This window comes from Amblyomma mixtum, chromosome 2 (genome assembly GCF_055824585.1).
Source record: "Amblyomma mixtum isolate Tamu chromosome 2, ASM5582458v1, whole genome shotgun sequence".
NCBI classification, from domain to species: Eukaryota; Metazoa; Arthropoda; class Arachnida; order Ixodida; family Ixodidae; genus Amblyomma; species Amblyomma mixtum.
Window position 1 is genome coordinate 98,380,894 of NC_143013.1, and position 20,934 is coordinate 98,401,827.

The 20,934-nt window shown below is 44.3% G+C and overlaps 2 protein-coding genes across 3 annotated transcripts in view; one reads left to right on the forward strand and one right to left on the reverse strand.

The window, feature by feature from the left end:
• Positions 1-20,934, reverse strand: part of spel1 (DNA mismatch repair protein spel1) — an 82,309-nt gene that overhangs the window by 34,745 nt on the left and 26,630 nt on the right. Inside the window, exon 12 of the mRNA XM_089572229.1 lies at positions 20,232-20,351. Within this exon, the coding sequence (XP_089428355.1) occupies positions 20,232-20,351 (120 nt within the window). The remainder of the gene's footprint in view (positions 1-20,231; positions 20,352-20,934) is intronic.
• On the forward strand, positions 310-13,605 carry LOC149360248 (uncharacterized). Of its 2 annotated transcripts, XM_089572227.1 has the most exons (13): positions 310-777; positions 3,777-3,966; positions 4,876-4,950; positions 6,768-6,894; positions 7,083-7,159; positions 7,333-7,392; positions 7,581-7,640; positions 7,761-7,823; positions 8,516-8,578; positions 8,979-9,172; positions 9,483-9,642; positions 10,526-10,637; positions 12,479-13,605. In XM_089572227.1, the coding sequence occupies exons 2-13, from the start codon at positions 3,780-3,782 to the stop codon at positions 12,555-12,557; spliced, it is 1,257 nt and encodes a 418-aa protein (XP_089428353.1). In that variant the 5' UTR covers positions 310-777; positions 3,777-3,779; the 3' UTR covers positions 12,558-13,605. The 2 variants fall into 2 exon arrangements, with proteins under 2 accessions (XP_089428353.1, XP_089428354.1); XM_089572228.1 differs by lacking the exons at positions 310-777; positions 7,333-7,392 and having other exon boundaries at positions 3,023-3,966.

Below are 20,934 nucleotides of genomic sequence, written 5' to 3' on the forward strand. Positions count from 1 at the left end.
GCAAGCGGCGTTGACCTACCTATCCCAACCCCGTAGGATCAGGAACAGCTACCTACACTGTGCGTGCGATATCAGGGCACGCCAAATTTAAAGAACCCTATAAAATATACACAGGTGGTAGAAATTTCCGCAGCCCTTCACGGAGTCTCACATAACTATAACTAGCCTCAGTCGCTTTATTTCAAAGGGATGTTGTCATAACATATTAATATAAACCACATAAACCAATCAAGCCACACCAATTTTTTTGCCGCTCAAATCCGCGCCTGAATAAGTTGACAAATACTACGTTTGAATTAATTTATCGGAGTTCCGTAATCTCTATGATCAGATCAGGGGGATCTGTTCCAGCTCCGGGATCCGACCGGCCAGACGTTTGTAACAAGCACAATGCATTGTGATGCTTCTCCGGCTTACTTTTTCTCAGCTACCGTTACTGGATGTTGCCGACGTCACTACCTCAACCGCACTCACCCCAGGACTGCAGCGATTCCAACCTTGATAAAATTGAAAACTTAATTTTATTATTAGTATTTGTTTCTCATCATATTTTAATTTTTTTTTTATTTTCATTTTAATTGTCACTTGAAATTATTGTATTCGTATCTTGAATTGATTTAATTTTGTTAACTGCGGTACTGCACATTGACCGTTGTTCCCGCGCAAACTGTCAGACAAGCCGGAGAAAGGAACTGGAGCGGTTGCTCCGTCGTCGCTATTGATCGTGCTTCTTTGGTGTCAACATCAACCCGGTGTGGGAGCGGCGCCTATATTCGGGTAGTGTCCTTACGTTTTTGATGAGCAGTACTCAATTGTCAACTAGGATAGCATGCACGTATAGGTGTTTTATGTGTATCCAGTATCCCGACCGGATTGTCAGATGTACTACAGGCATGCATCCACGTGCACGCGAAATGTAATTATGTACCGCGGCCAAAAAAAAATATAGAACTATGCATGCTGGGCAAAAACTAGCGCTTCCTCACTGGAATTTTTGCTGACTGCATATTTGTTGACTGACTTTATCGTCAGCGGGGCGTCTCGGTGTTAATTGTTAGTGCTGCCGACTCCGGTAGGCTTGCCCCGTTTCTTTCTCGCTTAGTTACATCGTGCACGTGTGCGCCGACCCGCGAGCTCTCGTATGACAGTGCTCCATTTTCAACTAAGATGAGCGTGTAGGTGTACCCGCCGGATTGTCAGGTGCGCGCAATGTGTAATATGGAGCGGCCAAAGAAACCCTTTGAAAGTCTTTCGCGGTGGCAGAAGAGGCGCCGGTTAAATAAAATTGTGTCAAAAGTTTCTACATGTAGCTCTCAGCCTATCACGACTGATACCCGGAGCACTGCAGAAGCAAGCTGTAGTAACTGGGTGGACAGGAACGCCTCCAATAATGTTTGCACTACGTCAGAGTTCGAATGCGAGATTGGTGGTGACGTATCTGAATGCAGCTCTCATGAGGGAATGGATTCACCTAGTAGTCATGCTGATACCCTTTCTGGAGATGAAGAGGTTTCATCTGAGCTGCCGTCCTTTGAACAGGATAATCCGAGCGCGCGCATTGTTTCGGTTTCAGGCAGTTCGAATTCTGAGGATAATCCGAACGCGCGCATTTTTTCAGTTTCAAGCAGTTGTGGTGACCTTGCAAGGGGGGCCGATTTTGGCAGATCTTGCCCAACTGAGTTGGCACAAGATGGTGCTTTTCATGACAGCTGTCTGCAGGTAGGAGTGGGATGCACTAATTCTGAACCTGTGCCTGTTCACGACAGTAGCTCAGATGAAACTGCGTCAAGCAAGACCTTCCCTTCAGATGCATTCTCTACAGATTCCGAGGTTGAGGCTTTGCCTGGAACTTTTTTGAGCAGCATCAGTGAAAAACAGACAAATAGTGCCATGGCAAATAGTGATTCAGTGTGTCGCATGAAACACTTCCTGACTGAATGGTCTGGTGATCATAAGATCACTCATGGAGCCCTTTCCTCACTTATGAATGAGTTGAGGCGTTACCCCATCTTCTCAGGCTTGCCGCGCGACCCAAGAACTTTGCTGTCTACACCTCGCAGGGCATGCGCAGTAACTAGAGATGTGCCACCGGGTTCCTATTTTCACTTCGGCATTGCAGAGAGTATGAAAAGCCTACTTGTACAAGTCAGTGACCTTTCGACCATACCACCCCAAATTGGTATAATGTTTTATGTTGATGGGCTGCCACTAACCAAAAGCACTCACAGTCAGTTTTGGCCAGTTCTTGGTAAAACTCAGGACGTAGCTCATAGTGGAGTATTCTTGATTGGCTGTTATCATGGCCATGCAAAGCCAAATTCCGTTGAGGAGTACCTTTCGGATTTCCTTGCTGAGCTTCAAGACCTCTTGGCAAATGGATTCCATTTCTGTGGACAAATATTCTCTGTTTATGTAAGGGGATTTGTTTGTGACGCACCGGCTAAAGCATTCTTGTTAGGCACCAAGTCGCACTCCGGCTACTTTGGCTGCGGAAAGTGCACACAAGAGGGCGAGTTTGTAGATGGAACGGTCGTTTTTCTTGAATCTGACGCACAGCTGCGAACAGATCAGTAATTTGCTCAAAAAGCACAAGAAGAACACCATGTAAAAGACACGCCCCTTCAGTCCTTGCCTGTAGGCCTAGTCACACAGTTTCCTTTAGATTATATGCATTTGGTCTGCATTGGTGTTGTGAAGAAGCTGCTGCTTCTGTGGATTAAGGGCAGTAAATCTTACCGCCTGCCATCACTGTCTGTAAATGAAATATCTCAGCGTTTGGTTGACTTGAAACAATTTTGCTGCGGTGAACTGGCACGACTACCACGGTCTTTGAAGGATCTTGGCTTTTGGAAGGCAACTGAATTCCGTTCCTTTGTTTTATACTTTGGTCCAGTAGTGTTGAAAGGTGTCCTAGGGCAAGAGAGGTATGAACATTTCCTCGTACTGCATGTTGCTATTATCATACTTGCTAGCCCATCCATGTGCATGACATACAATAATTATGCCAAGGACCTCTTTGTTTTTTTGTTCGCAGTTTCAAGTCATTGTATGGTCGCGGGAAAGTTTCATATAATGTCCATGGGCTAGTGCATCTTGCTGATGATGTAGCAAACTATGGAGCATTAGACAATTTCAGTGCCTTCCCGGCTGAAAGCTTTATGTTTCGTCTGAAACAGCTGCTTCGCAGTTCAACTCGCCCGCTTGAGCAGTTGCACAACAGATTAATTGAGCTCAAAGAGAGTGGCAACCTCAATGCCTTCCAGAATGGTCCAGAACCTTCCATTGTTTTCAAGAAGATGCATATGGGAGGACAGCTACCGAATGACTGCAGGGGGCCACAGTTTCACACTGCCGTCTTTCCAAAGTTTGTCCTTAAATCGGCTATTGGAGACAATGGCTGCATTCTCTCCAACTGTTGCGTAATCCTAGTCTCCGATTTTTGCTTTGATGAAGCAGGTTCAAAAGTGATTGTGGGCAGACAGTTCACAGAGGTGAGAGATTTCTACACTGTACCTTGCCGCTCCAGTGACGTGGGCATTTTTGTTGTATCTCATCTGTCATCTTGCAAGGTGTGGCCGGTATCGCGTGTCCAGTCAAAATGTATGCTGCTTCCTTATTTAGGTTCCAATATTGAGTATTTAGCTTTTCCATTGCTTCATACTATGTAATTTTGCCTCATCATCAGATGTATGTGTTGTTGTATCTTTAATTGTCTACTTTTTACCAACACTTCAATGCTTTTACTGTCTGCAGCCTAATAGTTTTCACTTTTTCAGGCAATGTTTGCTATAGTTCGTTTTTTATCCGATGACTCAGTCGATGTGGTGCCAACAAATTGGCTAAAAGGAGACGAGTGTCTGTGGCCAACAGCGTTCCGTGCAACTCGTACCGTCAAGGCGGTGAAACACCGAGAAGTGCCAGATGCTTCTTTCAAGAAGCACACTGTTCACGTTCTGAGTTTTGAAGGTAAGAAAACCAGTGTGTTTTCCCTGTTATCTTTTCTTAATCTTATGGGATTAAGAAAAGAGGATATATGTTGAATTCTGCTGGTTAATTAAAGGAATATTTAATACAGCATGAACTGTCTGCATTTAATGCAACATGGATGCGATGAAGCACAAACAGTGAAACAAGATAGTAGTCACTTCATAGTTAACACCAGCACAGTTGAGTTTTACTTTTATACAAAGTGAAAATTGGATTTCCACAATATAGATCACCATAATTCTTAGCTTTGGAAGCAGAGTGGTCGTGTTTCATTTGTCCTGTTGACGTTTCATTTGTTAAAACTGATTATAAAATTTATCAGTATTTTTGGAGTGGAAATTTTAGAGTATAAGCTCTACTTTTCATACTGCAACTCTCATGATCAAATTAGGCACGGTTTCGACCTTCCTCTGCTGGAGGTGTTCCCATATGAAGTAACATGCATGATTTGCTGGGGAGAGATGCTGCTGTGTACCAAGTGACTAGGCCAGGGTAGAACAGCTGATTTGCTGGTGCATGGCCCTTCAGTCTTGCCGCAAATAAGGCACGCGCTGCTTTGAATATGTCAACTCTATGGTGCAGGCACTGAGTCGGATCATCTTGCCAATATAGCTTGCTGGAATGAAGGAAAGGTTATTAAGCCATACAAATATACTGCCATGATTGACAGAGGTTACTCATATAATGTGGTCTAACCAGGACAAACCTCCAAAATTCTTTCTTCATTGCGGTCTGCCTTTGACAGTATGTTCAGTAGTGTTATTTTTACTGAAGTCATAAGGAAACATTTCACATTAGATTTTTAAACAATTGTTTTTGACATTCACTGTTGGAGGCTTTAAATTGGGCTAAAATGAATGCTGAACGTCCAATTTCGTTTTATTTTAGACACATACCAAAGGGCAAGATCAAAATTAAGAAAAGCTGAGGATACAGATGACATCGCAACTTCAACAGATCAAGGTATGTAGCCCTCAATTCCAAGTATTAAATATTTCAGAAGTACTGCCACTAGAGCTTTGAAAAGGTGTACTCTGGCTTTGAAAGTTGTGAACAAAAAAATACTGTGAATTAAGAACTAGTTACTGCACAGCTTTATGGCTTAACCATTTATCATTTATGCAAACAAAGTAGCCTAATTTGCTCAATACTTGCTAAGCTGGATACTATCTTTGCATGATGCTATGCTTTGAATAGTTGCCATTTGGATATGCAATACTCAGTGAATCTTACTGATCTGATTGATCACATGCCCAAGAGAGGCTTTGGCGCATCTTTCTGTGTCCTATCAGTGGTAGAATTTCGGAGTGAGTAGGCCACCTGCTTCATCATCTGTCATGTGAAAAAATGTTTTGCACTGGACTTTGCTGTTAGTGTACATTATAAGAAGGGATGATGTAAATAAACTTGTTTAAACAATGATCAGCTGTAAGTATAGTAGTGAAGAGGTTCTTTGAAACTGTGACGGCTGGCTGTACTTTACTTGGCATGAGAACTGGCTTGCTCTTTATCTGAAATGACATTTTCCCATTTCATAGCTGGCAACACATGCTTACTTTGCATATTTGCTGTTAGCAGCTAAATTTTAAGGTGTTGAAACGATATAGCTGAAGTGGTGAGAGTCATGTTTTGATAAGTGAGTTATAGCGAGTGATGTCTCTATGCACAGATATATGGAAAAGCACTGAACAAGGGTTGGGGTACCTTGGTTTGCAAGGCGAGCCAACATTTCAACAAAGGGGCTTATCTCAGATGAAGACAAGATCCCTTGTTAAAATGTTGGCTTGGCTTGCAGGCTCGGGCCCCCTCAACCCTTGTTCAGTGCTCTTTCATACTGTGTAGCCATCTCCTTTCTCCTTTGTTACCCTGTGTACAGATGTCTTTAAACAAACTATGAGAGACACCTCAGTGCTATCTGTGCATTTCGATTCGATCATTTATCTAGAGCTCTGGAGCGGTGTGCTGAGCAGAAAATTAAATCATAGCACAGGTGCTTGTTTGGGACCAATGTAGTCTGTGTGGATTGCATGACAGCGGCCTCGCTAGAGTATGTTGTCAGTAAAAGTCAGTGCCTTTTTTTTTTTTTTTTCACAATTTCACTTCACTTTCGCCACAGCATCTCTAGAAGCCAAAATTATGCATCTGGAATCTTCTCGAGTTGGCAATTCACCCATTGCACATTTAAAAATGGTACTGCTTATATTTTTGAGTAGTAATATTGAATACTGTTTGCATATTTATGTGAAAGAATATAATATGATTTTTGGTGACAGTACTGCACCTAGCAAAGCTATTTTATAAATGTGCAATGTGTGAAAGCAAGCTCAACTACCTTCCAGATACTATATCTGGCGTTTGAAATTTTGAGGCATAAGACCAATTAAGAAAATTTAGAAAGGAGAATCATCTTTTTTGATGGCCATCAAATTATAGAGTATTGCCCTTGAAATCAAAAATGAAGTTCATTACTTGATTTTAGCTAATTAAATTGTTTAGCTCTGTAGCAACCAGAATACCTGCCTCGCTGTATAACCAATCTGCAAAGGCTACACCAGGGTACTCATCATAATTTTTAAAATGCAGATCTATAGTAATTAAAAAAAATTGTAAATTCACTTCTAGCAGTCTTATCTATGGAGTTCTGAGTGGGGTGGCTATTTATGTGGTGAATTTCTCACCTTCGTGCTAGTGGCATTCACAAACTGTTGATATTTAGAATCGGTACCCAGTATAGACGTCGCCTTGAACTTTTTTGCTGCAAATTCACATTTCATTTTCAGAGAAGGGTCGTGGGAAGCGAAAGAAGGTATCGGCAAGTTTGAGCAGCTCTGATATCTCTGATTTTGAAGATGGAAACAAAGATTTTGGACTCCGTGGTATTCCACCCTCACCTTTCAGGTCTCAAAGGCATGGAACGTTCCCTTTCTCAAGAAAATTTCTGGGTGATAAGAAAATAACTGATTCTTTCAAAGAGCTTGTTCTAATTTAGGAGCTGAATTTCAAAAGTACTCTTTTCATGACAAAGAAACACCATATTCATGGAGGTTATAATTTTTCTTGTTTGGTTAATTTTGTGTTGTTGCTTCTAATTGCAGTGGTTCAACTTTGCATGGAGAGAACAGTTCTGCAGCATTGCACACGTCCACAGGCATTTTGTCACCATGTCCTTCAGGTGAGGTCACTAGCGTTACCATATGTTCGGTACTGTTAAGCAGCACTGAGTTGCACAGTGCTTATTTGCTGGTGTAGGTGTTTCAGGCTTTTACTTAAGCAAGTCTGCTTAGGGAAATGCATGCAACATTCATGTAAATATATCCAGCTATATGCAGTCTCCATTGTCTGCAGGGGAAAGAAGTTTTGAATCATCACCCACTTCTGCTGGTATTTTGGCAACAAGTCGTTCAGGTACTGTTAAATGCTAGGAGCAGCTAATTTCATTTGAGTTTAAGAGCTTTTAATCAGTGTTGCTGAAGTTCTTTGGCTTGGAGTATTTCAGTTTATAATTTGCTTGCATTATAGTATATGTGTAGAGTGTGATCGATACAGTCTTAGTGTAAATGCATCCAGCTATATGCAATCATTTCTACCGGCAGAGGGGCGAAATTCTGAAACATCTCACACCTCGACAAGTGTTCTGCCACCAAGTACTCAAGGTATGCTTGCATTGCGGTGAAACTTGCATCCCCCTAATGCAGAACCCTGCGCATGTCTTTGTATCTGCATATGTATGTATATATGTTATTATAAGCTACACGCATCATCCTTGCCCACAGAGAAAAGGCACTTCGAATTCGGAGCAGCCCACACTTCCACAGGCGTTATGTCACCAAGTTCAGGTACGCACACCTGCCTTATTATATGTTAAGTGCAATTAGGTGCCATCAAGCTGCATAGGTTTCCATTGCCAGTCTGAGCATCGTATGACTGCTTTTCGGGTCTAACTGTATAGTAATGTGTGCAGCATAATGGACGCAGCATTTATGTAACTATATCCAACTATGTGTAGTTATTTTTGCTTGCAGTAAAACAGAGCTCTGAAGCATCACACACTTCCATGGGATTTTTGCCACCAAATCCTTGAGGTATACAAATGCTACCTTATGTTATGTTGGGCACAGTCAGTCGCCACCAGGAAGCAGTGTCTAGTTACTTCTTTGAGCATACTGTGACACCGATTGTTGGGCTTGAGCATAAATTATTCAGTATGAATGCACATATATCTGACTTCATGTTCAGTCATTTGAAGCTAGAAGTAACTGTTTCAATTGAAATTTTGAGTTGTAATCAATTTATGAGAGTCTATTTCTATCGTCTTGCAGTACTTTTTGCTATTAAGTGAACACTTACTTTGTTCGATCTATTTGGGGCAGTTGTGGTCCGAAAGACCTCTCAAATTTTGGTTCGTCGGGTACTTTAACTTCAGCATAGTAGCAAAAAACATTACATATTGATGAACGTTAAAAACACTGGTGTATAATATGGAAGAGGTTCATCATTCATTGTATTAACATTTTTGCTTTATATGCAGCCTGCCTTGGATGCTCACATGTGAAAGACCGGGCAGCATCAGAAGCAGGAAGCATCAGCTCTGGTAAATAAAAATTCTTGCAAATAGAAAACAAAATACTTGAGCACCATGCAGGAAATAATTGCACAATGGATCTGTCTCAGTAAATATAGAGAGTAGGAAAGTTTGTTTCATGTGCAATAAGAACTGTGTCAACAGTAAAGTAAATTTATTCAAGTATGAACTGCTTTACTCAGCCAGTTGAATCAGATTTCTGTCAAAATCAAGCTGTAGAGTTGTGCTGGCTCTTTGGGCTTGGTACTGCAGCACAATTTGCTTTTGTGGGCAGCACCATGTAATATCCAGTCCTTTCAATCTGTATACAGCATGCCACATACTTGCTCCATCAGAACAACAGGCATGACGTGTGCTTCTACTTTATGGCTTAATGCATTTACTTCTGTTTCTTGGTTACTCTTTTCAGATAATGCACTTCGGATTCTGCGAGAAGTTTGCTTTGTGAAGAAAGAGCTTAGAGCGATAAAAGGGCTGTTGGAAAAAGGACAGTGCGGTGATAGTGGAGGGTCTGGAGAATCTGTCATTTTACCATTGAAAACAGAGGAGGATATCCAAGAAATTGAAAAAAAGCTGAAATGTCAAGAGTTTCATGCACGACTGGTATGTTTCATTTTACAAGTGTGCTGGTGTGGTTCATTTGCTTTTGGTGAATAAACATAGTTGCCAGTTCATGTACCTGACAGGGTACTCAGAGAAGGATGCAAGGCATAAAGCAGAGTGCACAAGTTGCTCGTAGTGTGCATATATGGTTCATTGGGAGCACATAATTAGTGTGGCAGGAAATTAAAGAAGGATGTGGCCATGGATATGTAAAGTAAAAGCAAGTGCAATGTGGGCATTACATTAGCAATGCTGCTGGACAGATTTCCTGCCAAAAACATGTATTACATAACCCCTACTGGTTTTACAGGTTCGCCAGCTTGCTGGTATAGGTGGAACCACTGCCCAAGCTGCGACGACAAGGATATTATCAAAGTTGATTGATGACTCTTTGGGCCAACATTATAGCTTGTATGGCCAGAAAGGCAAGAAGGTGTTTGCTAACTTGGAACTATTCAATGTGATCCAGAGTGAGTATACTCCCATGTCACATATGACTACTCAAGGCAGTTCTGGCATTAGATTCTTGAGTGCTGAAATTTTTGCAAACCGCTAAACAGCGCTTGTAAGATATATGGTCATATCATAGCTGGATACAAACAACATACATAATTTTTCATTGATATAGTAGTTCGTGGTTAAAGCATCATATCGGCACAAGAATTTCTAGGTCTCTAACTTGTTTGTTACTGTCAAAAATTAAAACTGATCGCTTTACTTTTCAGTAATACACATGCTGCATACGTACCATTGCCCATAGTTCTGCTGTTTTAGTAGGATAGCTGCTGTTTTCATGTTGTATCCTACTCAGCTGAAGCCCTCTCTTACTTCGCCTGGCAAAAAACCTTTACTCCCGGGCAACTTTTTGTGGCTATGCAACCAAGGCTGCGGAGCAGTGCTTTAGTTCTGGCATATCTGGCCTCAGTTTCGGTTTCAGTTTGACCTTTACTTGAAGTCATAGTTTTCGAGCCGCAAGCGACACAGCAAGGTCCTTCTTTAGCCAGCTTAGGGCCTACTTGAACGTAAATGTGTGGTTAATGAATAAAACACACTTTGTACATTGCCAAAACGTGTGCATTGCGTTGTGTAGCAAGACCAGCGGGTAGACGCAACAAAAACAGCCAACGTGCATTTCAGATTACTGACAGATGGTGTAGCATCTCGTTTTGCTCAGCATATTCTGCTGATTCAAAAATGCACTAAACTAACATTGCACTGTCTTGTGTTGTAGAACGATCATGATGTACCGTGATCATATAATACTCTAGAGCATGATCCTTGAAACTGTTGTGCTCGTGATTGTGTTTTAGTGTTTTTTATGCCGTCATTTTTTTTTTTTTTTGCCTCTTACAGAAGCAGTACGGCTTATGAATGGACTCTCGCTGGCATCACTGCAGGATATCCAAACAGGAGTTAAAGGGTGGCTCAAGAACTGCTCTGCACGGCTGAAGAATGCCAAGAAGAGGTACTTGGATTGTGCTGATGCGATTTATACACTTATCCACATGTACTGAGAATTTGAAAAAAAAAGTCACCTTTGTACTCATGTGGGCTTGTCTTTTTCCCCCTACTGTTTGAAAGTGGAGGCAGGCTATTTCACTAGTTTAATGGGTTGAGCTCCTTGCTTGTAATTAGCCCATCCCTGTCACTAGGTCTAAGCCCAGTTATAGGAATAGGCACTTGTGTTGGCTTCTCTATCTTCTGTCATCTTTTTTGCACTTGTTAACAATGAAGGTGTAAACTACCAGTAGCCTGGACATCAGAGGTGTGCCTTAGCAATTTGAATGCACTTGTGAAGAAATCATATGGATAAAAGACTGACGGCAAAAATGAAATATTGTGCAGCTTCGTAAAGTATTGCGGGGTTTTTTTTTTTGTTCACTGTTTGCAAAGTGAACAAATATGAAATTACCGTTGTGTTAAAAGTTCTTATATTCTTATATAGTGGGTGCTATCTACTGCAATACCGTACTAGATATTACATTGACTTGGCTATCCAATTAACAGTGACTATAGAGTCATGTAATCCCTTTTAACAATTGTTATTGCAACAGCTGTTTAATCAAGGATACTGCAGAAGTCCTAGGGGGCTATTTAAAAAAATGATTTTGGTGTTTAGTTTTTTCTTTTCCTGTCCTCACTTTTTTAGTCAGCATTTCGCTTTTGATTCTTGTAACATTTGCAGGGGTAGAGAGCAGGTCTGCTGTTTGAAGTAATGCATGTTACGTATGTTTTGTATATATGTGACTAAAAGATGTGAAATGTGTAGTGGAACACCACACAGGGATGGATTGGAAAAGAAGCTAACTGTGCAGTGATACATTTTTGCATGCTGAAATTTTGTGCTGTTGAAACACAGCTGCGATGCCTCATGGCCACTGTTTGGCTGCAGCTTACCTAAAAGAAAAAGCTTGTTAATGTTACAAGAGGCTGAGTTAACTAAACAGGTGTGCAAATATTCAGTATTTTCTCATAACACATTAAATGTCCGTTTCGATTCACTCAACAAGTGAAAAGGTGCACATTTCAAATAATTTGCAGCTAACAGAATAAAGTGAGGCATTTGGATCATAGGCACCAAATTTGAATAGGGCGTGTTTTTTTTTTCTGATGACTTATTTTAAAACAGAGCCTACTCTGACAATGCACAGCATGGCCAGCTTGTGCAAGGAGCAGTCAGTGCCATTAGGACTGCAAATTAATCCAATTTATGGACGATGGTTTAGAATCAACAAGGTTCAGCCAGGTTCAGTAAACATGTCCTATCACCTTGCCGGATATTGGAGGTCGTGGCGCACTGCTCTTGTCCTCATGTCAGCCAAAGTGTAGCACTTGTTTCCATCACCGTCAGAAAGAACAAGCAATTTCATTATGTGAATATGAATATCATCGGGCAAAATCTGACTGTGTTCAGTCGTTAGTTACAGCATTCCTGGATGAATGTTTGGTTTGTGTCAATATCCACAAACACAGGGAATAATCGCGTGGATGTTTGATTTGGTTCTCACTATTCAGTTTGATTTTTTCTGCTCTCTATATATACTTTGCCAGCAAAACTATATTATTCAGTTTAGTTTCAGAATACTATTCTCGCACCACTATAGTTGCTAACAAGGCATTCTTTGCAGACAATTCATTTTGCCTTGCATGATACAGCTTTTTTCAGTATGACAGTGTGACCGCGGACAACAAAGCAAAATTTTTATGTAGGTCCCATTTTTAATGTGGAAACAAAACATAAGGCACTTATTTCATAACTTCATAAAAGCATACTGAAGTATGTTACCTATAATTTTCTCATTGCAGGATGTCTAAGGGGACTCCTGATCACCTCACCTCCACCTGCCAGCCAGTCTCAGCATTTGTGGAAGCTGCGAACATTTAGTTATTCCAGGGAAACTAAGTTTATGGGCACACAAGTCCATGCCATATGTTTTTTTAAGATTTTTATTTATTTGCTCATGACGCCAAGCGGCATACTTGTTTTCATGCTTATTTTTTAGTTCTGTTTACATTGTCGCTGTTGTGTTGCGCGAATTCTTTGTCATGTGTTCTTTTATTTACTGCACTTAGCATATCTTGCATTTCATACTTATTTTTCAGTTTTGTTTACATCGCTGCTGTTGTGTAGTTGTGCATAAGTCCTTGTCATGTTTTTTTTTATTTTACTCACAGTGCCAACTGCCATACTTGTGTTTTACAGTATATCTTACATTTCTTGCTTACTTTTCAGTTCTCTTCAGGTCATTACATTGCTGTAGACAGTGTTTCTGAGCACATAAGTCTAGTCATTTTTTTTTTTTTTTTCAGATAATTATTTACTTGCAGGGACAAGTATATCTTGAATTTCATGCTTTTCTCTTTAGATAATTCCTGGACGATTTTTTCAGGTGCATAAATCTAGTCATGTTTTTATATTTATTTATTTACTTGCCACGCCAAATTGTATCTTTCATTTTATGCTTATTTTTCAGTTCTGTTTGTCGTTGCTGTCGGCAAACCATGCTCCTAAGCGCATAAGTCCTTGTCATGTTCTTTCTTTTAAGGCTTTTATTTGCTTACTCACAACACCAAGTACTTGTGTTTTCCAGCAAATCTTACTTTTCATGCTTATTTTTCAGTTTTGTGTAGGGTGTTGCTGTGACAAGCCATATTTCTCAGTGCATAAGTCTGTCATGTTCGTTTTCTATGCATTTTTATTTTTCAGTGCGCCTCACATTATCATGTTTATATTTCATTCTGTTTTGCTTCTCTAGCTTTTTTTTTTCAGACTGCTGCTTTGTTATGGCCTTTACCTACTGTTTAATCAACTGCCACAGTAGATTGGTTTTTCTGAATCCTGTGTGTAATGCCCTCTTTGGCCCTTGAGCAGGGTGTAAATAAAAAGTATTTCATTTCGTATTTGATTACTATTAAAGTGAAAGCTTGCACAACACTGAGTCGTTATTTTTTAAAGCTATTTGCATGCTAGAACTGCGTGCAACTGGCTGACTTTTCTGTAAATTGCCAAGTTTATAAATGTGGCGGGTGCAGGCTAGCCGTTAACTGTTCTTACATGCAAGAGGCTTTGATGTTAGCAATTAAGATTTGCTGCAGATCAACAGTGCTAATAAGCCTCTTACATATAAGAACAGTTAGTGGTTATAACTTCAGTCTGTCAAATCGTATTTTGAGTGCGTCTATGCAAGATATTTTTAGCCTTTTAAGGAGAAAATAAAGGCACATTAGCACAGAAATATACATCTCTAAGACGTGCCAAATTTCTTTCATAGACATGCAGTAGGTGTCCTTAAGATGTTGTCGTGTCCGGTCGCTGTGTTGAATGCAGCGAAAGACGCACACGGTACTTTAAGACTTCGTTTATTTAAAGCCGATGAGGGTGCGACCAGCGTCGACCGAGGCAGGAGCCGAACTGGCCGCCCGAAGAAAGGAGGGAGCGGAGAAGCGTCCACGGGAGGGAGTGGCTTCCCAAAACAGGAGGAGGATGCGGGGGCGCACCATGGGGGGGCATCTGGCGACAGCGTGCGACGAGGGGCAAGTGGTCGTTAGGAGGAGGATGCGAGTGGTCGTTAGGAGGAGGATGCGAGTGGTCGTTAGGAGGAGGATGCGGGGGCGCACACACACAAAAGCAATAAGGGGACACAACACTTCCTTCCCCCTTAGAAAGTTGCCTGGTATCGTGCAGGGGGTCGGCGCTCACGCGTGGAGGCGCGCTGGCTTTGTGCGCTCGGGGGAGAAACACTTGTAGGCTGGCTGTTGTTCGCTGTGTCTCCTAGGTCTGTCCTGGGCGAAGTCTCTTCTTCCGGGAAGAGGTGCCAGGCTATGTGGGAAGATGGTGCACGTGTTCTCTCCGCTGGCGGACAGCTCTCAGACGGCGTCGTAAATCTACGCAGCTGGTTGAGATGTCGGCGTGCTACTGTGCCATGTATGTTGACGAGCCAAGAGCGCAGGCCTATGCGTCTGACAATTGTAGCTTCCTCCCAGCGTGGCTTTTTCAGAAACTGTCGGGCGAGGACGCGCTGCCCCTCATTAAGCGTGCCGCAGCGCGGAATTGCTTTTTCTTCCCGGAACGTCTCTGCCTTTGGCTCGGGGAGGATGGCTGTGAGCTGGGTTCGCATTTCACGCTCGAACATCATTTTCGAGGGGGTCTCGCCTGTTGTGCTCTGAACCGTCGTGTGCTGCTTGAAGAGAAAGCGCGCAAGGCGGCGCTGCAGCGAGCCTGTCTGATCTCTTTCAAGGGCGCGCTTTAGCTCGGCTACGTAGCGCTCGGCTTGTCCGTTTGTCGCTGGGTGGTAGGGGGCCGATGTAACTGATGAGATCCCGTTGTCGCGATAAAACTTGAGGATCTCCGCAGACACAAACGGTGTTCCGTTGTCCGACACTACCTTGCGCGGCAGGCCGAACGTTGCAAATAGTGATCGGAGGTTGTCAATGACTGCTGCCGAAGTCGTCTGTCCCATTTGCCTTATCTCAAGCCACTTTGTGTAGGCATCTACTACCACAAGGAAAGTGCAGCCCTCAATTGGTCCTGCAAAATCAATGTGCAGTGTGTGCCATGGTGTGTCTGGCTTTTCCCATTCTGGGACAGGAGCTTTCGGCGGGGCGCTCCGGCTGCTCTGGCAAGGCTTGCATTCTCGCACCACTGTTTCGATGTCGTTGTCAATGCCAGGCCACCACATGTAGCTTCTGGCACACTTTTTCATTGCAACGATGCCCCGATGTCCGGCGTGGATGAGAGACATAGCTTGTGCGCGTAGTTCTCTCGGCATCACAACTCGGGACCCAAATATGATGCAGCCGCGATGGGTGCTCAACTCTGTAGCTCGCCTGCGGTAAGCGTCGAAGTTGTCCCCTTTGAGTTTATGCACGTTGCCTTGTTGAACAGCTGTGTAAACTAGCCGGAGAGCTGCGCACTTCTGCGTAGATGCTGCAACTGTGCCTGCTGTAAGCGGAGGTTCTGGCAGTGCTTCGAACATCAGAACGTCTCCTGGTGGAAATGGTTCGTCAACAGTTGCGTCTAGTGGCAGACGGCTTAGCGCATCGGCGTTTTGATGTTTACTCCCATTGCGGTAGACCAGAGCGTAGTCGTACGCTGAGAGTTTGATGCACCAACGTGTCATTCGCGGAGACAAAGTTGGTGGCATAGGCCTTTGTGGTCCCAGAATGCCCAATAGCGGTCGGTGATCGGTTATAAAGGTCACCTTCCGGCCGGCAATGTACTGGTGAAAATGTGTCGCCGCGTAGACGATGGCTAGCCCTTCTTTGTCAAGTTGCGCGTAGTTGCGTTCTGCTTGCGACAACGTACGTGAGGCGAAGGCGATGGGAGCTTCCCTTCCTTGCTCGTCAGTTTGCGATAGAACCGCGCCGACTCCGTACGGTGATGCGTCGCAAGCCAAAAGCAGAGGCTTCCTTTCGTCGTAGTGGCGGAGGACTGTACATCTTCGAATCAGGTCTTTTAGGGCATCGAATGACTGCTGATGGCGTGGCGACCATGTCCATGTCACATCTTTCCGAAGGAGTTGGTATAAGTCGTTGGCCACGGTAGCTCTTTGTTCCAAGAACCGGTCGTAGAACGTCAAGAGTCCGAGAAAAGCCTGTAGCTCCTGCTTGTTTGTTGGAGCTCGTGCTTCTGTGATCGCTCGCACTTTGTCCTCGGTAGGGTGAATGCCTTCCGCATCAATTCGGTGTCCCAGAAATTGCACCTCTGGCACCGCAAAACAGCACTTCGATTTGCTTATGCACAAATTAGCGTTTGCTAGCCTTTCGAGAACGAGCTCTAGGCGCACTGCATGCTCTTCAGTGGAAGTGCCACTGATGATGACATCGTCAAGGTAGACACAAACTCCTGGGATGCCCTGAAGCACTGTCTCCATGAATTTTTGAAATATGGCCGGGGCTGCAGCTACGCCAAAAGGCAGTCGCTTGACTTTGTACAAGCCTTTCAGTGTGTTAATTGCCAATAATTCAGCAGTTGACTCGCTCACCTTCAGCTGCTGATACGCCTGGGTGAGGTCCAATGTGCTGAAGACTCTTGCGCCACGCAGTACACTGAATACTTCTTCAGGTGTCGGTAGCGGGTAAGAGGACGCTTTAGTCGCAAGATTGACGGTGCTCCGGTAGTCTCCGCAGAGGCGTATGGTTCCGTTCTTCTTGCGAACTACGACAAGTGGTGTGGCCCATTCTGAATGCTGCGTCGGCTCGATGACACCTTGCTGCTCCAGTTTGTCCAACTCTTTTTCAACTGAATCTCAGAGAGCAAACGGCACCGGCCTGGCCTTCAGAAATTTGGGTTGCGCGTTGTCCAACAACTCCAGTGTGACCGGGGGCCCTTCGTTTCCTGGAATCTCTTCCGAGAATACTCTTTCGTATTTCTCTTGCAGTTGCTCAACCATGTTCTGGCTCGGCGTCTGGTGTATGCCGCATATCATCACGCCTAGTGGAGAAAACCAGTTTCTCCCTAGAAGGCTTGATCCTGTGCCCTTCACAACAAGCAGAGGTAGCGTATGGGTCTGGCCGTTGTAGTTAACCTGCACGTTGGCAGAGCCCAATAGTGGCAGATTCTGTCCTGACCACGTTCGCAGGTGCGTGTCGTCTTGTTGCAGGGCGGGTGCGTCAGATGGCCATGAAGTTCGGAACGTGTCCTCACTGATCAGAGTACAGGCTGCGCCGGAGTCCACCTCGAACTTAATCAGCTGGTGATGTACGCTTACTTCTGTAAAAATCTTCGGTCGCGTGCCGAGATTCATGGTGTTCAGGTCGTACAACACAGATGGTGTTGCTGATGTTGTTCCATGGAGATCAGATAGCGGCGTATTCTCTGAGGCGTTGACGCTGTGATTAGGCTGGGAAGGTGACTTTATCTTGGCAAGTCTCCGTTTCGTAATGCATGCTCTTTCGATATGCCCTCGCTTGTGGCAAAAATTACACGTGGCTGACTGGAATCGACATCCCTGGGGGTTGTGTTGGTCGTCACACCGCCAGCAGCGTTGTGCCTTTTTGACCGATTTTACAACAACAGAAGGCTTGCGCACCTGGTTGCTTGTCTGGTGTACCGGCTCGGTGTTCCGGCGAATCCCTCTCTGCTGGTGACCGGCGCTCTCCGCTCGAACGGCGATGTCGTAAGCTTTGCTGAATGTGAGGTCCTTCTCAGCGAACAGGCGCTGCTGCAGTGACTCGTCACTCAGTCCGCACACAAATCTGTCGCGTAACATCACGTCCAAGGGAAGCATGGTGGTGTTAGCAGAAGAAGCTGCGTCTCCCTCCTGCCCGGTAGCTGTTGTCGACAGCGTTCCAAATTTGCAGTCGGCAGCAAGCTTCTTGAGCGCGGCTACGTAGGCGCTCACAGTTTCTCCTCCCAGTTGATCTCGTCGTTGGAAGCGAGCCCGGCTGTAGACCTCGGATGGCCTTGGGTCGTAGTGCTTTTGCAGCGCTTTTACGATGTCGTCGTAAGACACTGCCGCTGGTGTGCTTGGCTGAATAAGGGCGCAGACAGTATCGTAGGTCTGCTCCCTGCACAGCGTCAGCAGGTTGGCCCTCTTCAAGGCTGGGTCTGTGATGTTGTTAGCTTCAAAGTAGAACTGAAGGCGCCCAACCCACGATGACCACGATGAGCCGTTGAATTCTGGTATCTGATTGGGAAACCCTCGCGTAGCCATGGCTTGTCAATAGCGTTGCGTAGCGCGGGTCGAATCCACTTTCTCGTCGCCACTGTCGTGTCCGGTCGCTGTGTTGAATGCAGCGAAAGACGCACACGGTACTTTAAGACTTCGTTTATTTAAAGCCGATGAGGGTGCGACCAGCGTCGACCGAGGCAGGAGCCGAACTGGCCGCCCGAAGAAAGGAGGGAGCGGAGAAGCGTCCACGGGAGGGAGTGGCTTCCCAAAACAGGAGGAGGATGCGGGGGCGCACCATGGGGGGGCATCTGGCGACAGCGTGCGACGAGGGGCAAGTGGTCGTTAGGAGGAGGATGCGAGTGGTCGTTAGGAGGAGGATGCGAGTGGTCGTTAGGAGGAGGATGCGGGGGCGCACACACACAAAAGCAATAAGGGGACACAACAGATGTGTACACGATCGTCTTCCAAGACGTCTTGTAACCCAAAATGTATGGTGCGTTATCCCAGCTATGAGACTGCTACTGACCAGCTTGATAAGTCTTGAAACATCTTCCCAAGATGAACTCTAGATGTCTTGAGTGACTTGCAAACACTTCTCATAGATGTTCAATAGACTATTAAAATATCTGGCTAGCTGTCATATAGACATCTTCCATGTCTTACCTAGACAATTTGTAGATGTCTAAGAGATGTTGCTGTGTTCACTGGGGCATGCACTATGCATCTTTAAAACTGCATCTTGCTACAACATCTGCCATAACCTTCGGACCCAAACAAAACTGTAATAGTTGCAAGGAGATGCAGTGAAACACAAGGGAATTCCAGTCATTCCTCATAATGTAAAGACTTGTGGCATGGTCAAGAAACTTGTGCTAATGGCGCCCTGCACACACACCCTCCATGCCTTAACTGTGGCCAGAAAAATGCAGGCTCTGAACAACAGTTCATGGGTACCTCACAGATTTCAGGGAGACGTTAAAAGATGATATCTAAAAAATTCAAGCAGTTTGGACGTTGCTTTGCTTTCTCAGCAGTGCAAGTCTCAACACACACCTGTGATCAGGTATCATCATTGTATGCTTGCATATCTTTGCACCTCTTTTCTGCCTTCACTGCTACTCTGCTTCGCCCCTTTCCTCCTCTTTTCCCCTCCCCCAGTGAAGAGTAGCAAGACAGTGTGGTACAGCTTATGCCAACTCCCCCATCTTTCTCTGTACAAAAACCTTCTCATTCTCACCTCCTAGAAAATACAAGTGCTGGTAGACACCTCATAGATGTCTACCGAGACTTGGAAAATTACTGATGGTGATGAATCCGCCCACTTCACATGCGCCCCTCTCGTCCTCAAGCTGCACTGGTTGAAAACAAACTGCCAGCTTCTACTGCGTATCCACAGCTAATTTTAGTGACAGGCGCAGCGACAGATGGCACCATATATTATAAAAAAGGTTGCCCACAAGGAATCCGAGGACTTGGTGGGCCGCTTCCTAGACATTGCCAAGGCGTATGACAGTGTCCCTCACGAATTGCACATCGAACCTTGGAATGTCGTGTGACTGGACCGATTTGCTGCACACTCTTTACAGTGACTATACAGTTGTTGCCTACAAAATATTTGGTGTCTCCTCCCCTTTAAGTGGTGTTTGGAACCTGTTTACAGAGGTCACCCAGTTGCTTTGTGGTTTTAAGAAAGCCTGTCATGCTTGAGGACTCTGTATTCTTCAATGTCCCGCAAGTGATTACCTAGTTTACAGGTCCTTCAGGATTGCAGCACATTTACACAGTGTGAGAATGACAACCTCAATGTTGTTGTCTGCTTTAAACTAGACAATGAGCTATCTGTTATGAGCCGCGAATAAACAACACCATGTTTCTGCGGTAGAAAGGGGTGACCAGCACTTCATCAGATGTACTATATCCAATATAGAGAAGAAAGAGTGGCTCACCAATGCGGTTGAGGTCGCAGAGTGGCTGCCGCAGCCACTGGCTCAGCATCCGCTGGCCACCTACGGTGCGGCAGCGGTTCAGCAGACGCAGCAGGCTTGGCTCGGAGGCACTCTTGCTACCTGCGTGCCACAAGCCAACAGTGCTGCGCTCAGTACATCACTGCAATGCCGTTTTAAAAAAGTGGAATGTGCCTTTTGAACGTCGATTATGATTTTTAATTTTTTCTTCTGTTGACGCTAAACAAGCATCCACTGTATACATAGGCTATGCATCTGTTACCTCTGATCTTGGGGTGCACAAATATGCACTATGAATACACATGACAGCAACCAACTATAGTAAGTTCTTGAGTAGTTTGATACACAAATTGAATTGCTGGTATTCAGTTTTTCAGACACAGTACTCCACCCTAACGACAAACTCAGATAGGATGAACAGTACGAGACCACTGGGTTGGTTTCCAATGATATCCAATGTAAAAAAAAATCTGCTCAAGACTAACTGCTTCGCATGTACGTATACGTCTGTTAAAAAGAATTTTTGCAGCGGCCACAAACCACATCGACCATAGAAAACAGTACAGTATCAGGGCAACCGCGCAGCTATGTTGAGGATAGAAAAACTACAACACTTCAACGCAAAAAAGCTCCCCCCCCCCCCCTCAAGATTGCTTCGTTCACCTTAGAGAAAAAGTCAGGGAAA